A 25,496-nucleotide genomic window follows, 5' to 3' on the forward strand; every position below is an offset into this window, starting at 1 on the left:
TTTTTGTAGCTGGTGCTTGATAAATACCTATGCGAGACCCAGCATTAAAATTGTTGCTGAAGAAATCACACTGCCATGTGTGTACCTATGCAACAATCTTGCATGTTCTTCACATGTACCCCAAAACCTAAAATGCAATAAAAAAAATAAATGTTAAAAAAATTGTTGCTGAAGAACATATGACTAGGCAGTTATGAATTACAAGCTGTTCTTAACGCTTTTTTTTTTTTTCAGACTTATTTGCTAAGCTCACAACAGTCTTTTTCCCTAGAGTTTTCTACTAGGGGATCAGAGGGTCAGGAACAGGTGTTCTTGCAGAACCTTCCTAGCCCAGTGCAATCTACTGACTTGTGCTTGTGTCAAGATGATATTGGTCTGCAGTGGTTAATTATTAGGCCACCGGAAATACAGTCCCATAAAAGTAAGTGAAAGGAAGGGGTAGCCAGAGTCCATCTTCAGGATTCTGCTCATTCTCTAAGTCTTCCCTCTCTAGGCGAGAACAGAGAACAGTAGCCTTCTTCTCCATCTCAGAGGCAGTCCCTCCACAAGAAGATCCAAAATACTTGAAGGTGAGCATTTGCAAGGTGGGTTGGTAATACCTGTGTCAGGATGGCTGGCTGTTTGTGGGACGGTGACTTCAAAACTGGGAGATTTGTGTCCTCAGCTAAGGGGGTGCTTTCCTTGAAGTGCAACAGCCCAGACCTTTCTAGCACATGTGATAGTAGGAGCCTGGGCCTGACTGTATCCCTTTCTCCTCCATTCTCACTTCTGCAGCATATCAAAGGAGCCACCATGTCCCTGTCCTCCAGCTTAAAGGGTCTCCTCATCGTCTGTGCCTTCGCCACTTTTGTTTTCAGTACTGTGGGTAAGAATGAGCAATTGCCCCTTTCTCCCAAAGACCTGAAGGGTGAGGATGGCAATAAAGTCCCTTAGGGGGCAACTGTGGACCATGTGGGCCTCCCCAGACCCATCCAGCCCCACAAAGAGCAGGCGTCATGGCACTTTGATTCCCAGGGATCTCTGGCTATGGGAAACATCAACTATGACTTGACAGCTTTCATTCTTGAATTATTTTTTCAACAATATTTATCTCCTTTCAGTAGAGAGTATCACATGTGTAAAGTGTGGTCCTGGTGCTGGTGAGTGTACCTCTACCTCAAGCACTTGTATGAACGATGTAAGCTGTTTCAGCATCAAGAAACAATTTAATAGTACAACACCAGGTAGGCCCCACCAGCCACCCTGCCCAAGCTGCTGGACACTCAGGGCAGACAAAGGGGGTACTTAGTGTGAGAGGGTTAGTGTGTTCAGAGACTTGATGTATCTCCTCATTCCTTCATGTATTGTCTAGTTCATCCTTTCTTCCTAAAATAATGTCTTGCCAGTATGGGGCTGGGAGAGTGGGGTGGCAGGAGGTGGCAGGGAGGGGGTGCTGTGCCAAACACAGAGTGTCCAGGGAAAGGTCTGGGTGTTCCGGGCCCATACATCAATCTGTTGGGGACCATTGAGGAATGACACTCCCTTTTTAGCAAATTCTAACCTATTGTCCCTCCATTGGTTTATTCTGTGAAATGGGCCAATGCCAGAGCAGCCTTTTGGAGACGTGGAAAGACTAAAGACAATGGAGTGGGGACTGGCTGCCCATTGGGCATCACTGCCTCTGTGCCTGAGAGAGAAATTTCTTGGTGTTTGGTTCTGTGCAGGGCAGACCATCCTGCAGAAAGGCTGTTTAAGCTCGTGTCAACAACTGGCCTTCTCGGCAACACTGGGGGACAAGATCACATTTGGGTATAGCCATCAGTGCTGTGACACTGACAACTGTAACCAAGCGGACCTCCAAGGTGAGGCCCAGCCCAGCTCTGTGCTCTCCTCCCTTCCTGCTCCTGCTCCCAATCCACTGGTCTCAGCCTCTCCCTTCTAAGAACCCGTCCACAGCCCATCTCTCTGCTTCCGAGACACCCACTGCTATCACCTGCCAACTGCCTGTCCTTCTTCGTGCAGCTCTCCTTGTGGGGCATCATAGATAGAAGTCCCTCTCCTGCAGGGGAGACCAAGTGATGGTGGGTGACAGTGATTGGTTCTGGGGATTTTCCCTAAATGTGAGTCTGTAGACTTAAATAATTTTCTCTCCTATTCCAGCTGAAAGATTTGCCCTTTCTCATCTTTTTTTTTTTTTTTTTTTTTTTTTTTGACACTGAGTCTTGCTTTGTCACCAGGCGCCAGGCTGGCATGCAGTGGCATGATCTCAGCTCACTGCAACCTCCGCCTCCTGGTTCAAGCAATTCTCCTGCCTCAGCCTCCCGAGTAGCTGGGACTACAGGCGCGTGCCACAATGACCAGCTAATTTTTGTATTTTTTTTTTTTAGTAGAGACAGGGTTTCACCATGTTGCTCAGGATGGTCTCGATCTCTTGACCTTGTGATTCGCCTGCCTCAGCCTCCCAAAGTGCTGGGATTACAGGCGTGAGCCACCGCACCTGGCCTCCTCATCTCTTTAATTCCTCACTCCATCAATAGTATCTTCTTAGACTACAGATTAAATCTTCTCTACCATTCTTCAAATGTTTTTCTCCAGCTAGGGCAGACAGGGGGTGATTCATGGAAAGGGAAAATAACACTCAGTTCCTATAAAATGTTTTTTTATTACTTTACATGGAAACATCTAATACCTACAATCCTCCTCCCTCCTCCCATGGCATCCTCGTTGTAATTGTGTGTCTGTGTGTATGTGTGTGTGTGTAGAAATCCTAGAATAACCATGATCTTTTTTCTTTTGTCTGCCTATTCCTTAAGATGAAATTTTTCTCTCTTCATTCAGTGGCTCGGAAGTCCTCAGATCCCAATGGCGTTGTCTGTCCTACCTGCTACGGTGAAAGTGATTCTACCTGTAAACAGACTTCCCTCGCCTGTCAAGGGGAAGAGAAAAGCTGTGTTGTGTTTACAGGCTCAGGTATCCATAGCATCCTGGTGTTCATTTTCCTGTAGTATATTACCCACTTATTGCTGGATAACTAGTTACCCCAAAATTTAGAGCTGAAAACAACAAAGGGTTATTATTTTACAGTTTTTGCGTGTCAGGAATCTGGATGTGGCGTAGTTGGGTGGTTCTGGCTCAGGGTCTCCCATGAGGTGGAAGTTAAGGTGTCATAGGGCTATGGTCATTTAGATGAAGGGTCTGCTTTCAAGCTGGTTCACATGGTTGTTGGCAGGCCTTTGTTCTCCTCTGAGCCTCATGGGTGCCTGAGTTTGATCATGACCTATCAGCTGGCTTCTCCCAGAATAAGTGATAACAGGAGAGAGGGTGGAACTATAGCTTTTAATAATCTAATCTCAGAAGTGACACATTACCACTTCCACTTGCACTCTTCGTCACAAGTCGGACACAACATGGGAGAGGTCTATGCAAGTGCACAAATGCCAGGGGATGGGAACCGCTGGGGATTATCTTAGAGGCTGATGAGCACATATACCAGGTGCACTACAGGGTCAGGTGCTTGGTTATCCTGCTAAAGTTTGGAAGGAGACGTCTGGAAGGAGAAAAAAGGAAAAGGGAAGAGAGGAGAACAGAAAACACAATTGCTTCCCATAGCTAGGACTTAGGCTTGAGGAGGACATTATCACTATGATGTCCTGAAATCAACTCTTGGCTCATTGGCAATGAAGGGGGTGACGGCACCTCAGTTCTGGCTATTATCACTACCATTATTACCATTACCAAACCCCATGATAAAGCGTTTAATTTTTGCAAGGTGTCATTCTGAAATCTGTGGAATGATTTGTAATTTTCCTCAGTAGGGAAAAAGTATATCTGTGGTGAAGGGCACATGTTCCATTCAGTCATAATACTTTTCTTTCTAGTCTGTACAGTTGGATGGGGTACTGTCAGTTCTCCTCTGATCAATTTGTAAGAGGTTTCCTGGAATTAGTGGTGCTTTAGGAGCTATTAAATGATGGGAGAGATAATTTAGTGGGAAAAGAGATGTGTTGTGCTTTCTTTGGAGAGGAAGAGAGGAAGATCTCAAAGGAGGGTCTAGTACTAGCAGGTGAAGGGCCCTTTGTCTAGATGTGTTTAGGTGACTGAGAAAAATGTGGTGTCATGTAGGATATAGAGGAGGGTTGGAGCTGTTGAAAGTGAGGCAGTCTCTCTACTCCATTGTATCATGGGGGTAGCACAGGCATACAATGAGATTACACAGTGCTAATCTCCCAAGAAACTTAGAGCCCTGGGGAGAAGAGATATAATCTTGAGAGGAATGTGCTATTTCACTTTGAGTTTTCCAAAGAAAGCAAAGGGAAGGAGGAGGACAAGTTGCACAGAAATATTTTAGCCAAATGCATGAGGTCTGACTTCTTGCTAGTGTTTTTCCCTATGTCAACAATCCCTCCCTTAGTCAGGACCCAAAGGCCACAGTCTCAGTCGTCCATCTGAGATAGCAAGGTCCCTGAGGGGTCTCTCCTAAACTGGAGAGATATTTCCCTATGAACCATAGGGAAATAAGGCTTTGTCCCTGGATGGAGCTGGTGCAACTGTTGATGCCTCTCATACAGAAGGCAGAAGTCAGGAATTCTGGGGCACTCTGCACACCCTTTTCTTCCACAAGCGAAGCAGGTAGGTTGACCTGAGGATGTGGATGAGGAGGGGAGACACGATGAGAGACAAGTCTAAACCTGGATCTTTCTCTTTGCAGATAACAGTCAAGTATCAGTATTTGGCATGGGTTGTGCAACTGAAACTGCCTGCAACTTGAAGGATGTGGAAGTGATAAATAATGTAAAAATCCGTACCTTCTGTACGAACCTCAGTAGTGGAAGCCCCCAGCTGACATCCATCATCTCATCAATTCTGACTGCTCTCTTTCTGCTGAAAGTCTTGCTTTGATCTCTTAGGCACTTCCAAACCCATCTACAAACATTTCCAAATACTTCTATAAACCTTTAAAAGTTGGATACCTTGAATGTCTTCCTCCCCAACACTGCCTACCCACAGCATCAGAGAATTAAAAAGCCGATATGTCCAGAAGTGTGTGTGTAATTACTTGGTTGTATTTTAGGTTAAAAAAGACCCCATTCACTCTTCTAGTGGCTTCCTTCTTCAACCCAAGTACATTTCGGGGGAAGTCTAAATGGCAGCTATACGACTCCCTGTGCTGCCATCTTGTATGAATTGCACTGTAACCTCAGCCACACATCCTGGGATGCACCTGTTTCCTGATATTCTCAATTCCCACTCTTGATCCTTAGCTGTGCATTGCTAGGGAAAATTATTTTGAATGAACCATTCAGGTCCCAGGAGGGTCCTTTCCCACAGACTGCAAAATCGCAGGTATAATGAACTCTCCCCAACCTCAGAATCCTGTGTGTGAAATCCTTGCCATATACTCTGGATACCTCTGCTTTCAAAGATGGATGGGTAGGTATCAGGATAAAGGATGCAGGCAGAGGTTGTCTGTGAAGGTTGTTTTAAATGCCAAGTTTAAAAGATGAAGGTGCATACACTGAGAGCCAAGAGGGCTGTGTCCTCACAAGGCAGAGTTTGGAACCATGGCAGCCACAGCAACATTTCATAAGTGTCTGTGACAAGGTGGGGGTCCAGGCGAGGAAAAGCTTTTACAGGATTCAAACTTGCATGATGTTCTTATGGTGCTGATCTCACACCTAAGTAACCCTGTGGGAGGCTCAGATGGACCCCTGATTCTCCAAATTTCTGGGACACCACCAGACCACATCTCTCAGCAATTTTTGAGCTATATGTGGGCCAAAGTGAGCACCCTTCTCCAGTACCCAGACCCATGGAACCCTTTCAGACACGGCCCTTTATGCTCTTTCTGCATCTGTTGATTGCATGGGATGGACTTTCTGAGGAGGGCTAAGACTCAGTATAGAGAAGACTGGTCCTTAAGTTGCTACTTGGAGGAGATCCACCTAAGTAGTGTCCCAACTGTGAACGCCCAGTGGACCCTTATGTGGGCAATAAATAAATGCCTACATGTTAACTCTCTGAAATACGAAGGGTTAGGGCACACCTGTTAGCCTGTCCTCACTAATCTATCTTAACTGCAACGAGAGGAGTGGAGGCTAAAAGGCAGAGACCAGCCAAAAGGGTTTTCTTGCCAGTTGCCATCTAAGAAGCACAGTCTCAAGAAACACCCTGAAACTCGTGAGTTATTCCTGTCGTTTGCCTGAAAGGGAAGATTTCTGCGTGCTTGAATTGGTCAGGGAGTTTAGAACAACCCAGTTCACTTGGGCTCTGAGCCAGATAAAAGGGGGACCCTTAGTTTAGCCAGCTTCTATCATCAAGGCTGCATGACCACCCCTGCTGGGAAGTGTTTTGACTCCTTTTGCCGATTTTTCCAGAACAGAAACTGCAGATTCATGGTGATATCTAAATCCCAACCCTCTTACCTCATTTGGGGGAGTGAGGCTACTCTTCTTTAATGGAAATATTAGAAAGCAACCTGCATGTTAGACATGGAGCTTTCAGGTATTTGCATATTGTTTTCAGCTGTTGCATGTCCAGAGTTGATCTGGGAGGTGATATATGGGTCTTTGCAGTACTCTGATTATCAGTGAGTAAGAATTAATTTCTTCTCTCTCTCACAAGAAGAAAGTTGACTTTCAATGACAAACATTTCCCAACATTTGTGGAGGGATTACTACATACCTGCCACAGTTCTCAGTGCTTTACATGTATTAACTCAATTGATCCTCACAAAAGTCCCAACACATAAGTATTGAGCTATTTTATTCCCATTTTATAGATGAGGAAACTGAGGCACAAAGCGGTTACTAACTTGTTTAACTAGTAAAGAGTGGAGTTGGGATTTGAATCAATCTACCTGGAGGTGAAATAATCAAGCTGCCCAGTTTATTACTTGTAGGAATTTAGACATTGGTAACATAATTCTTTGTTCATTTTTTTCATAGCCTGTATCAGATTTCAACTGCTGCCATAAAAATTACCACAAAAGTAGTGACTTAGAAAACAACTTCATTCCTTTATTGTTCTGGAGGCTAGAATTTGAAAAGAATTGCACTGAACTGAAGTGAACAGGGCTGGTTTCTCTGGAGCCTCTGAAGGGAAAATCCATTTCCTTGTCTTTTTTAGCCTGTAGTGGTTTCTAGTGCTTGGCTTGTAACCCCCTCCTCCATCTCCAAAGTACATCACTCCACTCTCTGCTTCCATGATCACAGGACCCTAACTCCTCCTTCCTCGCTCTTATGAGAACTCTCGTAGTTACACTAGGCCCACCCATGTAATCTGGGATAATGTTACCATCACAACGTCTTAATCACATCTGCAAAGTCTCTTTCACCACATAAAATGACCAGGTGCAGTAGCTCACCCTTGTCATCTCAGAACTTTGGGAGGTCAAGTTGGGCAGATGGCTTTAGCCCAGGAGTTTGAGACCAGCCTGGACAACATGGCGAAACTTCATCTTTCCAAATAACAAAACAAAAAACCCCATAAAAACTAGCCAAGTGTGGTAGCATGCACCTGTTGTCCCAGCGACCCGGGAGGCTGACGTGGGAAAATCACTTGAGCAGGAGGCAGAGGTTGCAGTGAGCTGAGACTGCAGCCTTGCACTGCAGCCAGGGTAACAGGGAGACACTGCCTCAAAAATAAATAAGTAAATAGAAAAATTAAAAAATAAAAACAAAAATAAAACAATGACATTCAAAGGTTCTGAGGATATGCACTTATTTGGAGGGCAATAATTAGGCTACCACGTAACCCATCTGTTTGCAAACAAATGTTTATTTTATTATTATTATTATTTAACAATTCTTGTAACGAAAGTGTAAACCAAAAATAAAATTTAAGGTTCTCAGCCAACTAACTAAATAGATCCCTCATCATGGCCAAGGGGATTCCAAAGAAACCTGAAAAACTAACTCAGGCCAGGATGAGAAGGAAGTGTGATACTCTCCTGTGTTTGGAATTCAGGCCCAACCAAGCAGCATTAACATTAAAACAGAGATCTTAATACTTACAGAACAGACTCGTTGTAGTGATAAGATACCAAATTTCCACCTGTCTCAAGGAAAGCATTACAAAACAGATAGCAGGTCCTAAAGGAAATTGAAGAATTTTGCCCCAGTATAAATTTCTTTGATGTGGTCTGAAAAGGCCCTGAGAAGCTGTCTCTTGTGGGGCAAATTTGTATTCTGTAGAGAACCCTTTTCCCTTTCCAGGTCCTTTGCTGGTCCTGAAGAGACTGGCTAAGAGCCCAGCAGGTTTTAATGGTCTGAAAAAGAAACATTTGCCATCTCTTGTCTCTAAGGGCAGCCACCTTTGAGGCTTTACGCATATAATGAGAATCTTGGTTGCCACAACTCCTATCTTAACCTAGACATGCCACCTGTACTGCTTGGCTTGTAACTCTCTCCTCCGTCTTCACAGTACATCACCACGATCTTTATCCTGATCATGTAAATTGATAGCATATCTTTACAGGTATGGGACAAAAGGAAGAATTCAGTCATCCCTCTGCTCACCTGAGACAAATACATATCGAATTTCTTCCTCTGCCTTATGTTTATATTATATAAAAATGTAGATTAATTGAACCAGATGAATGCATAAGTGACTACTTCTCTACCTACCTCTCACAGGTGAAGGGCTTATCAAAGACTCAAAAGAATGCCACTGCTTGCCTATTTTTCCACACCTTTTAAAAATTACTTCCTCTTTCCCCAATATCTGTCCTTTCCCCTTTAAATACTGAAGCCCTTACAGTCATCTTTAAAGATAAGTTTAGACCTGTCTCCTGGATGCATCCTTAATAGTAAAATAAATTTCAGTTCTAACTTTTATTTTGTACTACTAAATGGAGACTACATGGACAGAGGAAGAAAGATATAACGAAGTCTACAAGAAATGACACAAAATAAAAAGGGAAGAAAAGACACACACAGGCACACATACAGATATGGACAGAGGGAAACTGAGGTAAATGAGACATATAGAGGGGGAAGAGGCAGACAAACAAAAGGAAAGCATAGGGATACCATTTTATTAATGAATGTCTTCATCTTGTCATTCATGGTGTAGCTACTAATTGAGTCAAGTTTTTGTTTCCATTGTTTATTCATCCATCCACCTTTGCATGCATTTGTCTATCAATGCAACCAATATTTCTGAGTTCATGCTATATGGCAGGTACTATTCTAGTGCTGGGTATAGCGTAGTGAACAAAGCAGACAAATATCCCTGTCTTTGTACAGCTTTCATTCTGGTTGGGCAGATGGGTGGTAAATTAGATAAGTATAAAGTATAGTAAATTAGACAACTATAATGTCGCGTTGTATAATGCTGACAAGAAAACATAAAGTAGGGAAGGAAATGTGAAAGCCTGTTGGGAGATGGAATTTAGAGTGATCACAAAAGGCCTCACTGAAAGGGCGACTTTTTAGTGAATGCCTGAAGAAAGCGTAGGAGAGAGAAAAGGAAGAAACCTCATGATATGTGGGGGAAGAGCAATTCAGGAAGAGGAAAAAGACAGTGCAAAGGCTTTAAGTGGGAGCGTTACTGCTCAAGGAATGACAAGACCAACTGGGGCTGGAGTGTAGGAAGCAAGGAGAGCTGGGAGGTGAGAAAGGAAAAGAGCAAAGAGAGTAAGCAAGGAGGAGAGCATGGAGGACAGCAAGAAGAAGTGAAGAAGGTGAGCAAGGCAGAGAGCAAGGAGGATAGCAAGAAGAGTGAGCAAAGGAGTAAGGAGACAGCAAGGAGGTGAGTAAGGAGGTGAAGATGGAGGGTGAGCAAGGAAAAGAACAGTGAGTTGAGCAAGGAGGTGATCCAGGAGAACAAGCAAAGACATGAGCAAGGAGAGTTAGCAGGGAGGTGAGCAAGGAGGAGAATAAGGAGCTGGGGAAGGAGAGTGAGAAGGACAGCAAGCATGCAGAACAGCAAGAAGGTGAACAAGGAGAACAAGTAGATAAGCAATGAGAGTGAGCAAGAGGTGAGCAAGGAGATAAGCAACGAGGTGAGCAAGAAGAACAAGATGAGTAGGAGCATAAGCAAGAAGGTGAGCAAGCAGCAGAGCACTAGCAGACGAACAGCAGGGCCGCATCATACAGGCTTTGGCGTTTGCTCTGAGTGAGGTGGGTGACACTGGAGGATTTTGAGCAGAGGCAGGACACCCTATGACATGATTCTTGTTGCTGAGCTGACAGTAGGCCCTAGGGGACTAAGGCTGGAAGCTGGGAGAACAAAAGGGCTATGACAATACTACAGGTGAGAGATGAAGCTTGGATCGAAGTGGTGGCAGTGGCAAAGGTAAAAGAAAAAAAGGAGCATTCTAGAGATATTTAGAATATACAACAGGATTTTTAAAATGGTCTTGATGTAAAATGTGAGAAAAAAGGGACAATAAACAAAGATAGAGTTTCTTCTTAATTCCCAGTGAGGGAGCTCCTGTGTAGGCTGCAGCCCCTTGGTTTTGGCCAATTTCTCCCTTTTGGAACAGGAGTATTTAGCTAATGCCTGTGCCCCCATTGTATCCTGGAGGTAACTCATTGCTTTTTGGTATTACAAGCTCATAGGTGGAAGGAACTTTCTTGTCTCAGATGAGACTTTGGATTGTGGACTTTTTGAGTTAATCCTGAAATGAGTTAAGACCTGGGGGACTGTTAAGAAAGGATGATTGAATTTTTCAATGTGAGAAGGACATGATATTTGGGAGGGGCAAGGGGTGGAGTGATACAGTTTGGATTGGTGTCCCCATCCAAATCTCATGTTGACTTGTAATCCCCAGTGTTGGAGGAGGGGCCTGGTGGGAGGTGATTGGATCATGGGGGTGGATTTCTCCCTTGCTGTTGTCATGATAGCGCGTGAGTTCTCTTGAGATCTGGCTGTTTAAAAGTGTATAGCACCTTCCTGTTTGCTGTCCTCCTCTTGCTCCAGCCGTGTAAGGCATGCCTGCTTCCCCTTCCCATTCCACCATGATTCAAAGTTTCCTGAGGCTCCCCCTAGCCATGCTTCCTGTACAGCCTGCAGAACTATGAGCCGATTAAACTTCTTCTCTTTATAAATTACTCAGTCTCAGGTAGTTCTTCATAGCAGTGCAAGAACAGACTAACACAAGGTCTTTGAGACCTGTCAGTGCCAATTTGATCTGTGGATATTTTTTTGGGGGGTCCAGGGGAGCAAAGGGAATGAAGGCTGGTATGTCCTACTCTGTCATCTTGGTGATATCACTCTCTTGATTTCATTTGAGGTGAAAGCACATCAATTCCAAAACTAAATTCATGCAAATTAAGTAATTTCACTAACTCTGTGTCTACTCAGTATTATGAACATCATCATAAAACTTATAACAAAAATTGAAAATCAACTCTAAATTTACCAATACCAACAAAGGGTTTTAATGTTTTTATAGTTTTTGCAGCTACTTTACATAACACTGTTGATGACAATAAAAATCTTCTGATTATTAGAATGTTAAAAAGTTAAAAGTGTATGTGGTGGCTCATGCCTATAATCCCAGCCCTTTGGGAGGCTGAGGCACGTGGATCACTTGAGGTCAGGAGTTCGAGGCCAGCATGGCCAACATGGTGAAACCCTGTCTCTGCTAAAAAAAATACAAAAATTAGCCTGACATGGTGGCAGGCATCTGTAATCCCAGCTACTTGGGAGGCTGAGGCAGGAGAATCACTTGAACCCAGGAGGCAGAGGTTGCAGTGAGCTGAGATGGTGCCACTGCATTCCAGCTTGGGTGACAGAGTGAGACTCTGTCTCAGAAAAAAAAAAAAAAAAAAAAAAGTTAAAAGTGTGTATAATCATTATTGTTTGTCTTGTAAAAAGTTTCCATTTCAATATAATTCTCATATCGGTTTACCAAGTTTACAAACAAACTTTTCATTTGATTAGAGGTTCAATTTTAGCTCATGTGTGTGAAATGTAACATTAATGAGAAAACATAAATTACATTGCTCATTTTGGTCTTTGCTTATTAAATGCTTGGCAAGTATTACTCTGTCTGAAGAAAATTGTGAACTGGAGTAAATAGTACAGTAAATCTTTGTAAAAGTTTTCCATAATTCACCCAGTGAGTATTGGCAAAGAACACAAGATCATATAAACTCAATGATTTTAAAAAAACTCTATCCATGACACTTTTCATTGAGCCTCTTTGAAAAAACTGAGAATACAAATTTTCAGGAGAGCAAAGCTATAAATAAAAACATTTGTCTCGTTTTAAAATTCCAATAAATCCTGATTCTGACTTAATATATCTGGAGTACACACTGCCATGAGAGAAACAAATTTAATCACATTTAGTTGAAATTTTTCTTTGAGAGATATAAAAGATTAAAATGTATTTATGCCCTGGGTTTGATTTTTGGAGTCATGAATTGACATTTCATAAATTAGGAAGTCCTTTGAGAAAAAAAAAAACATTAATTTGATTAGTGTTCTTGTATTGCACAACTAATCCAAAGCTAAAGAACAGTACTTGCAATTTTTCGGACTTTATATCAATTGACATTTGATATCACCTAAAAGCTGTTTTACCTGCTATAGTTGGTTTGTTTTAATTGGAGGACAAATTATGGCCTTTTACTCATACTTCAGTTATTATTTTTTAACTAGTAGCTGAAAATTAAAATCACTCTGGTTGGTGGGCATTTAAAACAACACAAAGGGCAAAAATGTGGAAGCAAGGCCAGGCTCACCCCAGATCAGCTTAATCTGAATTTCTGGCAGTGGGCCTGGAGATGAGCATTCTAATTTAAATCTCCTGGGTGATTCTATAATAAGTAGTCAGCAGTGAGAACCAGGGACCTTGGCTTTTGATAATCTCTATAGTGGATTAAAGGGAACTGTTTTCAGTCACAGAGCAGGCCTGTACGTAGCTCAGTAAGCCCACTGTGTTCACCCAGGGCAGCACTTTCCATCCCTCACAGAAAGATGCTTCCAGCCAGGCCCATATGTTTGCTGACATTTTCCTCTCCCCACTCCTCCTACCATTAATTGCAGCTACTGCATCTTAGTCTCTGCCCATCTCGCCATGTCCATATCTCAATGCATATAATTTCTGCTGCCACATACTAAAGGTTTCCTCAAAGTCCATCTAAAATCCTAATCTTTCCTTAATCAAATCAGTCTTCTACTTTTGCCCTGTGTCCAAACCAATCCCTCAGGCTACTTAAGCAGAACATTTCTGCTCTTTTGTGTGCTTCTTATATTGCTTTCTAAGCATTTACAACTGCACATGTCCCCATTCTCTAAATGCTTTGGGACCTTAAAGGCAGGGAGCCAAAGCCGATTCACTTTGACCCTAACCCACTTTATGCAAGGCTGGATACACAATAAGTAAACTCGCTGAATGAGTAAATAAATGGACAACTGAATATAACTATGAATAAATTAATACTCATGAAAGAATACATAAATAAAAAATGCAGGTTTAATTTATAAATGGAAGTGGCTAAGCTCTTGCCAGAGCTCAATGAAGTAGTTTCCTCAAGAAGAGAACAAAGAAGATGGGAGACGGGGGTCTGATTCTGGCCCCATTTCTGATGGCTGATTTGCAATTTCTACTCTTGTTAGTAATTGGAAAACCCATATAAGAAGTTATCATCTCTTTGCATAGGTCTGATTGTATGCATCTCTTCATTTCAACAGCTATGTCACGAATACCTGCAAGAAACCATAAGTGAGACTTCCACTATCCTCCTCCTTCCTCATACTCCCCACTTGACCTATACAGACTGGGCTGGAGTAGGATATAAGTCAAGTCACACTCCAGTGTGATCCATCTGACAAGGCTCTCTGTAGTAGAGGCAATGAGCTGGAAATGTGTCCTCCAAACACAGGACTTCCAAATTCATAAATCTTCTCAAAATCTACGTCAATCGCCCATTGGCATATTTTCTAAACATTATATGAACTTTTTTCCAACTTATATTACCACTTGGGATGGCATACACTTTTATAGACACTTCAATGCCAATGAAGAGTCTACACACTTACACAGAATAAGAAGTCCTAATGACTTTGCTAGCAGTATCCTGTATGCCAGTGATACTCAGGGAGCTGGTATGTCCGTGTTTCAGTTATGTAGACTCTTTGTAAATTTAGGAACATAAATCTAATCTCTTATTCTTGGTCTGCGAACTAGCAACAGCCATAAAAAAGCTACTATGATGATTGTGTTCCCTGCCTTTCAAAGTACCTTCAGACACATTTTTTCACATGGCTTTTGATGATTTCATCTTACCTCTTCCGGGGTGTCAATAGCTATCAAGTGATTTCTATTATAAAGTGAAACACTCTTTTGTTATGCAAATTACAGAAAGTAGAAAAAAAAAGAATCCAAGAGACCAACCAGCATGGCTAGCCTACATAATTACCACACTTAGATGAAGTTCAGGAAGGTGGAGCTCCCCAGAGGGAGCAGGATGAAGTGAGCAGGTAAAGAAGAATGATGGAAACAACCCAACCCTCATGGAACTTAGCCCACTGCATTTCATGCTACTCCATACTATCACTCCTAGTTCATTTCTCATTTAAATGTCTTCAATTAATTTAGAATTTTGTATTGAATTTTCTTAAAGCAAGCAGAGTAAAGTATAATTTACAATCTTTTTGAAGAAAGTTTAAGCTTGGTCACTGCCTCTCTCTAAAGCTTTTATTTTGAAAATTTAAACAGCAACAACAACAACAGAGAGGAAAAGAGCACGCATGGCCCCTGTGTGTTTTTTTAAAAAAAAACCTAACCAAAATTTGCAGAGGATAAAAATTCCTCCAATATGCTAAATCAATTTCCTCAAAGCTAGCAGACAGCCTGTTAATAAACACCATGTATCAATTCAAAAATAAGCAAATGGATGAATGTAAGAAAGTCAGTTGGACGTATTTACAGAGTCAGACCATTGCTGTGTCCTCATTTCTAAGAGATTTGGACAAAAGCTGATTTTTCCTCAACCCTACTCTTGAAACACATACCCCATAAGCTTGTGAGAGAATACCAGTGCATCCTAGATAAGTACCTGTGTTTATGATGCCAGAGAATTCAATACATTTTATTTTATCTGTTGCACACCATTTGAGTTCTGAATTGCATTTTCTTCCCTGCACTGCAAAGCATGTTGGGCACTTAAAACCACTGGAGCTGAATTCATCAACATCTTTCTCCTCTAGGTCACTCATTTTAATCTCCCAGGAGACTGTAAAAAAAAAAAAAAGATAGAAAACCGACTAGTTATTTGCCATTGACAAGCAAATTTACCCATTCTCATAGAACAGCCCCATAGAACTAGATCCACCCACCCCATTTGCCCTCCTCTAATCATCACCCCTGCATTCCTCATGTGACACTTTCAAACTCATACAACAACACTAGAGTTACTATAAAAATCCCTGCCATTATGGAGCTCATTTTTCAGATGGAGGAAGCAGGAAAAAAACAAAGAAGAAAAAAAATATGGTATGTCAGATGATGATAAATACTACAGAGAGAGACAAAAGAGGATAGGATGTGCAGGGTAGGGATGTGATTCACAGGGTGATCAGGAAAGGTCTCACAGAAAAAGGGACGGTTTTTGAGTACAGGCCTGAAAAAGGTCTACTTCCAAACACTTACACAGGATAATGTGGTCTTAGAAGTAAAGGTCACAGGTGGCAGCATGCACAGGATACTCAAAGAAGGGGCCCTAACTGACTGTAAAGAGCCTTAGCTTCTCCTGCACTATCTGCCTCTGGGGCTCCATAATAATGTCTTAGTGAACAGAAATCTACTGACTTCCCGCTTCCATTCAAGTGTTCTTGCTGCCACCTGCTGTCATGGGCAAAGACTGGGTTTGGCTGTTCCAGTGAAAGATGTCCTGGCACAGAGCGGAGAATGGAGGGAACTATGAATAAACAGGTCGAAATCTGTGGAAAATTAAGAGCAAGGGGCAAAAAGGAGTAAAAGCCATAGTATTTACCTGAAGAATCAGGCTATCAAAGGGTAGCTTTGGTTTGTTTACCTTCCCCAAACCAGAGCCTCCTCTGTCTCTGTTAACCCCTATGAGATGAGTAGCATGTGACAGCAAGTGACGTGCCCACCTGGATCCTGCATGCCCTTTCCCACCTTGCCTGGCTACAATAATCCTGGAATTTCTTGCTTAAATAGACTGAGGTCTAACCAAGCAGTTCTCAGAGGTGGCGGGAAAGGGGAGTTTAAACTTCAGCACTGGTGTGTCCACACACATGGTCATGATTCCCTTCATAGTGAAGAGGAATGTGCAGCGGGGAAAAGAGATGGGCTGGAGACCAGGATCCAGATCTCTCAGTGCCACAATTCTCTGGCAGGAAACTTTTACATAAATTCCAAGTCTTTCAGATCATTCTGAAGACATATTTGTGCAAGTAAAAGGATGGAAAACATTTTATCTTATTTTTTAGCTTAATTGGCCCTGCAAATGTGAGGGCAGCTGGCCCTCCACCCTGGGCAGGAGAACGGGTTAGAAGGGCAGTGCTGAGGCCTGGGAGCTAGGCGCTTCCAGGAAGAGAAGGAGAAGCAAAGACCAGAGATGCCCAGATGCCTCTCCACTCACTACAACCATTGGAGATCCAGGGATAACTAGGCTTGCTTTCCCTGGAGAGTCTTGTTTGAGGAAGCACAATCCAAAAGTGATTTTAAAAAAGCATAGATTCAAAAGTAATTCTTAAAAGCTTATTACTTTAAAAAGTAATTTTAAAAATTAAAAAACAAAATAACAAAAATTTGAATCGTTAACATTAAAGAGACCTTCCAATTCATAATGTCTCAGCAATATGTCTCATATCCCCCTTTGTCTCTTTCCAAATTCTTTCATACCTTACTCTGCTCTGAAGCTACTCTGTCCAATATGTCTATCTAAAATTAATTAAAATAAAATATAATTAAAAATTCAGTTTGTCATATCAGCCTCGTTTTAAATGCTAGATAGCAGCACATGGCTAATGGCTACTGTACTGGATATCACAAATATAGATGTTTTGATCATTGCAGAAGGTAATGATGAATGTAAATTAAAAGTGCAATGTGGGGCAACAGGTATTGTCATCTATTACTGGTGGGTAAATGAGTCATAGTTCTTTTTGTGCACAGTTTGCACCAACTCTTTTATCCAGCAATTCCTAGGGATTTTTCCTGCATGCATTTGTACAAGGTCATTCATTGCAGCACTCTCTGCGATAAGAAGTGATCAGAAATGACTGAAATTCTCATGTTTAGATGGATTCTGCCACATCTATGAAACACAAATGAATACAGCCATATAAAGAATATGGTCATATTCTGATGAAATAAAAAGCTCTTAAAGATGTACTTTTAAGGGGGAAAAAAACCAAGATGTAGAGCATTGGGTATGAAATGTTGCTAACAGAAAGAAAGGATGCATTTGGATATGTTTGTAAATAACAGACCATTTCTGGAAAAGTAAACAAGAAAGGAGTAACTGGTTACTTCACAGGAGTTGTGTTGTGGTGTGAAGAGGATAGGATAATATACGCCATAGACCATAGGCATATTATTATTTATTTTTAAAGTTATGCAATTAAATACAAATATAAATAAATTGAAAAAATGGGACAATATATGAAAAAAAGTTTTAAAGTTTGTTTTTGCTCCTGAAAAAAATGGCTTGTTACAGAAAATATTATATTCAAACAAACTTCACTACAAATCACAACCACTAAGCAATCTCTGATCAGCACAGCAAAGAAGGGCATTTTTGAGGAAGCAAGTGGTCACCTGGTTAAGTATGACACCTGGTTAAGTATGAGATTAAGTATCACTTTCTCCCACTACCCTCAAAGTTGCCCTCATGCCTCCCTCTGCCCCCTCCAGTGCCCGGTTGGGGTCCTGATTTCCCAGAGCAATGACATGTGAACTTGAAGAAAATTCTTAGAGCGTGTGCCATATGCAGACTGGTAGGTCTCCCTGCTCTCAACCAAATGTACAAACACTCTTAAGCCCAATATCCAAGTAAATCACTTTTTAAAAAAACTTTTGGACTTTGATTTCTGTTAAAATGCAGAGCATTCCAGCAAGTTCTTAGTTATTCATAGTGAGAGAAACAATGATTTTCCGATCCTTTTTTGAAAATGAGATAAAAATCAGTGGGGTTGGCTTTGAGCTCTAGAAGAAGTAAGATAGCATAGAGTGGGGAAGACAGAGGATAGGGAGAGGAGAAGAGAACTTGAAGATTGGAAGCTCCAATATACACTTCCATATTTTACCTAAGGCCTGTCCTCAAAATAAACAAAACAGGACTTTCTGTAATCTTTTATGAGATGTGGAAAGTGTAAGTGAAGAAAATATATCAAGAAAAAACTGTAATTTTATGTAAAATTATGCTGACCTTTTATCTTATCAGAAATCCTAAGTCAGCTCATAATGAATTCTTGCTAAGTGGTAACTATCTTTACTGTGATGCTGGTCCACCAGTATGGGGTAGGGGGAAAGGACAGGGGGGTGGTGAGTCTATTTTCAGTCTGCCCTTCTCTTTCTTATCAAAAGGAAACGTAAGAACTTAAAGAGGCTGAGGGAAACAGGAAAGGTGCAAGGAGGTGACCATGAATTAGTACACCTCCCAGGTTGGCTTGGGAGGTGATGCAGGATGCCCTGGCAACAATGCAAGAAATGTTAAAATGATTATGTGGCACTAACTGAATGACTCCTCCCCGTAAGCAGAAGCAGAACATCCTACTTCTGGTGAACAACCAAGGATAGTTAGAGGCTGTTCACACAGTACCCCATAACCTTCAGGGAAATCAGGAAAGTAGAACTATTTGGACGAGGGCTCATGATGCACGTTTCACTGGTGAACATTTTCTCCCCCTCCATTCTCCCAACATGAAAACATTTTCTCCCCCTCCATTCTCCCACACTTCTCCAAAGTGGCCTTTGGAGAAAAACAGACAAACGAAGCTACCCTTTAGTGAGAGCTTATTAAATGCCAGGCGTTGTGTCACCCCTTTACTAGCTCACTCACATATTCCTTACAACTCCAATAGGCAGGAACCAATATTCCTAGTTCTTTAATAAGGATACATAGGAACAGATAAGCTCAGCTGTTTTCCTGAGGCCAGGCAGTCAGTAAGTGGCTGATCAGGACGCGACATTCAGGACTCTGTCCCTAGCACTGTCTGTAGACTGTAAGCATTATGAGGGCAGGAACCATGTCTGCTCCTTCGTGATGCCATGCTGGGTACACTGCCCAACACAAGGTGACTGGAGGTCTGCAGAATGCAAAGGGGAATGAGGCTGGGAATGCCAGGATGAAGGCAGAAATGTGGAATAAAGGCTGGACTGGGGTAGAGAAGCAGGTGGGGATTCAGAAATGCAGGTGGAAATTTGAGCAGGGATGTGGGAATGTGAAGGCAGGCGGAAATGAAGGGGGGGTGGAAAAGGAGAGATGCAGGGGTGCGGGAAGGAACTGAGGAATCAGGAATGCAGAGAGGGATGCCGCAGGAACGCGGGGGACCCCACGCCAGCCGCTCACCTGTGAGGAAGGGCATGAAAGCAAGGCTGCAGGCCAGGAGGAGGCCGCCCGGAGCCGAGGGACGCATAGCTGAGCCGCGGCGGCGCCGTCACTCTCTCTGGAAGAGAGGAGGCAGCGCGCTCAGCTCTGTGAGGGGACACGCCCAGACCGCCCGGCCGCCCCACGCCGGGGAACTGCCTTTCCGCCGCTGCCTGCGCGTGGCCCTCACGGCGCCCCCGAGGCTGGGCGGCCGCTATGTGAACTCGGCCTCCTGAGGCACCTGGGCCTCGGAAACATTGCTGAGCTTACACTCGCAGGCCCCAGGGAGCCTCCGGCCTGTCCACCCCTTTCCACAGGGCGCCGTGGCCCGCGGCAGCAGCTGGACAGGCGTGTGCGTCCGAGGTGGGCGGGGCGGCCCGTACCTCACACCAGGGCGTCCGGGACCTGGCCGGCTCTGGGGCTAGGCCGGAGGGCACTGCGCATGCGTCATCCTCTGCAGTCCCTTTCGCCGGCCCCATTGGTTCTCACTTCCTGCTCTCCCCGCCCTCCGGGAGCCTTGGCCAATTAGATCCCAGTGGCTCCCGGATCACGTGACTGGAGAAAGCCTGGTGGGTCATTTCCATTGGGAGAATTTGGAGAATCTGGAATGCCTGTTTTTCGGTTCTCTGGTTCTCATCCTACCCAATCAGAGACATGGTATTGTGGCTGACCCTCTTCCCTACCTAGTCTAAGCATTTTTGAGGAAAGGGTAACTATATACTGAATTCTCTGACCAGGAACATCCTAACCTACCAATACCCTCCAAGTGGCCAATGTATCTAGTGCAATTCTAGGACTGCAGAATATTTTTTAACACACCCACACCTCCTTGAGACTAAACACTTTGAAAGGACAGGGACTTTGTATATATGCGTGATCCACATACTTATAGTCCTTAGCACTTTACCTTGGACATAAATGCATCGTTAGTGTATGTTGAATGAATGAAAGATCCCTTCTACCTATGAATGCAAGAGTATTAGAATTCTTCCTGTTACCCCACTGCTATTTGGATGGCTTGCTTTTCCGGCAGCTGCAAAAGGTCTAAATCCATTTGGAAGCCACCCAAATGTCCATCAATGGATGAATGGATAAAGAAAATGTGGTATCTACATACCATGAAATATTACTCAGCCATTAAAAAGGAAATATTGTCACATGCTACAACATAAAGGCACCTTGAGCACATTATGCTAAGTGAAATAAGCCAGCCCCCAAAAGACAGTTACTGAATGATTCTCGAGGACTTGCAGTTCCAGCTGAGGATCCCCAGTGGGGTCCAAGGGCTCTGCACCCCAGTTTTAAGGACACCGCAGCCCTGCTTGAACAGACAAATGTGCAGGAGAGGCTGGCCTCTCACCACGCAGGGCGGTGGCCTGGTGGCTCTTCAGGCTCCTGGGGCAGAAGCCTGGCGCAGCTGCGGGAGGTGGCTGTGGGCAATGGCCAGCGCTGCCTGTGGGAGAGGCTAGCACCTGTGCACCCAGGGGCGCCCCACCTCTAGCTCCTGTCTTTTCATGGAGTTTGTCCTGGCACAGGCCTTTGTGCGTCCTCTGTATCCTGAGCAACCCAACTCCCACCCATCCCTGGAAGGTCAACCCTTCTCCTTTCTGCTGTCTCTATTTTTTTTCTTCCTTTTTCTCCCTTTTCTTTCTCCTTTCATTTCATGTATATATTTATTTACAATGAATATGTAGTTACAATACTATATTTATTTACAATGTGTATGGAGTATGTATATGTATATACGTGTGTGTGTGTGTGTGTGTGTGTGTGTGTGTGTGTGTGTGTATGTATAGTTACAGTTTTAAGCAAAAATATTTTTGGAGTGCTTACTCTAAGCCATTCCCCTAGGCATTGTGGATGCAACAGTGAAGGAAACTGTTTCCATCATGAAGCTTAGCTTATATTCTGGTGGGAATGGGAGGCGGTTAACAAAAGACCAAGGAAATATGTGTTGTTCACAGAGATGATTTGTGCTAGGGAAAAAAAGAAAGAAAGCAGGACAAAGGGTTTAGGTTGCCAGGCTGAGAGAAGGCTGCTCCCCCAAGTGTGGAGTCAGGGAAGCCTCAATAAGGAGGTGGCAAGGAACTGAGAGGAAGGAAAGCCAATGACGTGTGCAGGGAGGAACCATTAAACTTGGGAACTGAGTCACCTCAGAAGGTGCCTTTCTCTTTGTTCCTAAACAGATAGCTACAACAGCAGAAGGCCCGTTATCCTCTCAGGTGGCCTCCCTCACAATTGCTTACAAGGAAATTCCTTATGGGTCCCTAAATCTTTACCCTAAAACAGAATTCTGTTGAATCTCATCCTGACAATGTAAATCAATAGCTTATTTCCACAGATACTGAACAAAGGAAAGAAATCATCCCGTCATCCACCCCAGACAAATGCATTTTTGACTTCTTCCTATTCTATGTTTACTTTATCCTATGCAGATTTATGGAGTGCAAGACAAATGCATAATTGACTGTTTCTCTACCTTCTTCTTTCACGTCTTGTGGATACAGGGAGCACTGATCTTGTAGGGGAGCCTTACAAGAATGTGATCACTTATCTCACCCTTACCTTCCCATTTTTTTCTTTTCTCCTAACCATTCTGCCACTCTTGCCCCTTTAAATCTTGAAGTTCTCAAAACCCTCTTTGGAAAAAGCAGAGACCACAGAACCTACTGTAACCTATGTCTCTTTCTTTTCAACCTTGGCAAAATAAAGCTCTAAATTGATTGAGACTTGTCTCAGTCATTTTATTTGAATCCAGAGGCTTGGGTGATGTCCCTGACACTGGGTAGACTGGAGTGCAGTATCCAAAAGTGTATAAAGCCTACCCCACCTGCTTCTTGGGTTCAGTCCCCCAAACTTATCTAGGTATGAAGATGGATGAGGTCTCACTAAAGAAGGCAAGAAGAAGGGTAGAAGAGAGTTCTTATAGGAAACGCTCCAGTGCTCTCATGGAGAGGCATAAACTTGCAGCTCAGACCTCAAGGCTGATGCTCCTAGGGAGGGGAAGCAGGGAGAGCAGCTGCTGAGGGTGCGATCTTCACATTGAGAATTAAGGGTGAGAAAACATCAGCGTAGAGGAGCTCGGGAATCTTTATTTACACCAGAACACTTTGCAGTGAGGTGTGGGGACCCTGCTGGAACCCCAGGGTTGGTGTGGAGATTATTTTAAGTTGTAGACATTTGAGAGTCAACAGATGCAGAAGGAAGCTTTTTCAGGACTTCCCTGATCAGACTAAAGTAAGCTACTGCTGGGAAATGAGGCTGCTATACACTCCCTCTTCAGGGCAAGTCTACTACTGGGAAGAAGATCAAGACTAATCCTACAATAAGTTCCCTCTCTGGGGAGTTTCATGGCCATGGAGAAGAGAGAAACACTGTTCCCACCTTCATAAACAAACATTATCACAAACTTTCTTATCTCCTGTTGGTTCTCCTAAGTACTACATTTGTCTTTCCTCAAGAAACCTGTTTGTTCTTCCTTTAGAAACCTTTTCTCCCCACTTCCTTTCCTCTACTAAGCTGGAATATAAGCTTCTAAATTTAACCATTTAACAAGCTAGGTAGTTCTTTTGTTAGCTTTCACATGCCTATGAATAAACCTTTTTTTCCTCTTGTTAATCTGCTTTTTAAAAGTTTGATTCACAAAACCTAAGAGGGTAGGTAGAGGAAAAGTTTTCCTCCTTGACTGAGTATATTAATATACTTGTTATATGATCGGACAAAACAAAACAATATGGAAGAGTAAGATTTTATACCAAAGGCCACGTAAATCAACTAGGCTTGATGATGAATGACATGTAGGCATTAAACAAAAGGGTATTGCAAGAATGACTCACATATCTGTAAAGAGTAGTTGTTTCTAAACTGGTGTATTCCATAGGCTACTCAACATCTCCACTTAAATGTCTAATTAATTAATGCCATGTAAAAGATAGCACGAACAAAAGTGAGGTCCCAGTCTTTCCCCACCTATGAGCTTCTTCATTCATCAGTGTCAACTCAGGTGCTTTGTTATCCCTGGTTTCTGTCTCTCATATCCCACCTCAAATATGTGAACAGAGTCTTTCCACTCTATCTGCAAAATAAATTGAGAATGTGTCTCCTGCCCCTTCTACTGCAACAATCCTGTCTACCAAGAGATGAAGGGATAAAGAAAATGTTATATATACACAATATAGCACCATTCAGCCTTAAAATGAAGGAATTTCTGTCATTTGTGACAACATAGAGGATTTGGAGAACATTATGCCAAGTGAAATAAGCCAAGCAGAGAAAGATAAACACTGCATGTTTTCACTTATTTAATATAAGTAAAGCAAAATGTAAAACAATTGGACTCCTAGAAGCAAAGAGTAGAATGGTGGTTACAGAGGGTAGGGTGTAAGGGGGATAGGAAGATGATAGTCAAAAGGTGCAAAGCTTCAATTATACAAAAGTTTTAAGTTTTTTTTTTTTTTTTTAGATCTATTGCATAGTGTGGCAAAGAAGTTAATAATAGTGTATTGTACATTTCAAAATTGCTAATAAAGTAAATATCAAATGTTCTCAGCTCAAAATAAATATTTGAAGTCATAGCTATGTTAATTATCTAAATCTATTTATTCACTATTGTATTCATAAATCATAACATCACTTGCCACTCTTTTAATATATACAATACAGTGTTGTTAACTATAGGTTACAACACTGTAAAGCAGTCATTTAGAACTTATATTATTCATCTTATGTAACTGAAACTGTATACTCATTGATCAACATCTCCCATATTTTGCCCTTTTCAAAGCCCCTGGCAACTACCCTTCTACTCTCTGTTTCTATGAGTTTGATTTCTTTATTCTAAGATTCCACGTAAAAGTGAGACCAGGCCGGACACAGTGGATCGCGCCTATAATCCCAGCACTTTGGGAGGCCGAGGCAGGTGGATCATGAGGTCAAGAGATCGAGACCATCCTGGTCAACATGGTGAAACCCTGTCTCTACTAAAAATACAAAAATTAGCTGGGCATGGTGGTGTGCGCCTGTGGTCCCAGCTACTTGGGAGGCTGAGGCAGGAGAATTGCTTGAATCCAGGAGGCGGAGGTTGCGGTGAGCCAAGATCGTGCCATTGTACTCCAGCCTGGGTAACGAGCGAAACTCCATCTCAAAAAAAATAAATAAATAAAATAAAATAAAAAAGGTGAGACCATGCAGTATTTATTTTTCTGTGTCTGGTTTATTTCACTTAGTTTAATGTCCAACAAGTTCATTTATGTTGTATAAATGTTCATTTATGTTGTTGCAAAATTTACCTATTTTTTTAAGACTGAGCTGTATGCCATGGGTGTGTGTGTGTGTGTGTGTGTGTGTGTGTGTGTGTGGTGTACCTCCTGAGTAGCTGGAATTACAGATATGCACCACCATGCTCGGCTAATTTTGTATTTTTGGTATAGATGAGCTTTTAGTCATGTTGTTCAGGCTGGTCTCAAACTCCTAAACTTAGGTGCTCTGCCTACCTCGACCTCCAAAATTGCTAGGATTACAGTTGTGAGCCACTGTGCCCAGCCGAGAGTGCAATTCTTTTCAATTACTTGTTTTAATGATACAATGAAATATTTCAAAGTGACTATATTATTCATAGCATTTGGACAAAAGACTATCTTCAAAATTTGCCATAAAACATACCTGTCCTATTAAGAAAACAATATTTCACATTATATTTAAAATGTTATAAAACATAGATTCTACCTGTCTTATAAATAATAACAACATTTCACACTTGCCTGGTAGCAAAGGATAGCATTTATGTGCTCTGTTGCCCAGGCTTCAGTGCAGTGGCACAATCTCGACTCACTATAACCTTCACCTGGTACGATCTCGACTCACTACAACCTTCACCTCCCGGGTTCAAGCAATTCTCTGCCTTAGCCTCCTGAGTAGCTGAGGTTACAGGCACGCGCCACCATGCCCGGCTAATTTTTGTATTTTTAGTAGAGACAGGGTTTCATCATGTTGGCCAGGCTGGTC

General features: G+C 42.6%; 1 protein-coding gene across 2 annotated transcripts; it reads left to right on the top strand.

Annotated features, from left to right (window-relative positions):
• The first annotated feature begins 408 nt into the window (after positions 1 to 408).
• LOC108315784 (protein RoBo-1-like) lies at positions 409 to 5,019 on the top strand. Of its 2 annotated transcripts, none has more exons than XM_037744560.1 (6): positions 409 to 569; positions 775 to 865; positions 1,101 to 1,223; positions 1,704 to 1,841; positions 2,818 to 2,958; positions 4,688 to 5,019. In XM_037744560.1, the coding sequence occupies exons 2-6, from the start codon at positions 793 to 795 to the stop codon at positions 4,876 to 4,878; spliced, it is 666 nt and encodes a 221-aa protein (XP_037600488.1). In that variant the 5' UTR covers positions 409 to 569; positions 775 to 792; the 3' UTR covers positions 4,879 to 5,019. The 2 variants fall into 2 exon arrangements, with proteins under 2 accessions (XP_037600488.1, XP_037600489.1); XM_037744561.1 differs by having other exon boundaries at positions 1,104 to 1,223.
• Positions 5,020 to 25,496: the final 20,477 nt, after the last annotated feature.

This window comes from Cebus imitator, unplaced genomic scaffold, assembly GCF_001604975.1.
Source record: "Cebus imitator isolate Cc_AM_T3 unplaced genomic scaffold, Cebus_imitator-1.0 Scaffold179, whole genome shotgun sequence".
NCBI classification, from domain to species: domain Eukaryota; kingdom Metazoa; phylum Chordata; class Mammalia; order Primates; family Cebidae; genus Cebus; species Cebus imitator.

Excerpts from the sequence above, each read along its gene's own strand:
- LOC108315784 (XM_037744560.1), top strand. The coding sequence starts at position 793 with ATGTCCCTGTCCTCCAGCTTAAAGGGTCTCCTCATCGTCTGTGCCTTC. Across the intron at positions 866-1,100 it reads TTTTGTTTTCAGTACTGTGG|TAGAGAGTATCACATGTGTA; the intron begins GTAAGAATGAGC and ends ATCTCCTTTCAG. Across the intron at positions 1,224-1,703 it reads ATTTAATAGTACAACACCAG|GGCAGACCATCCTGCAGAAA; the intron begins GTAGGCCCCACC and ends GGTTCTGTGCAG.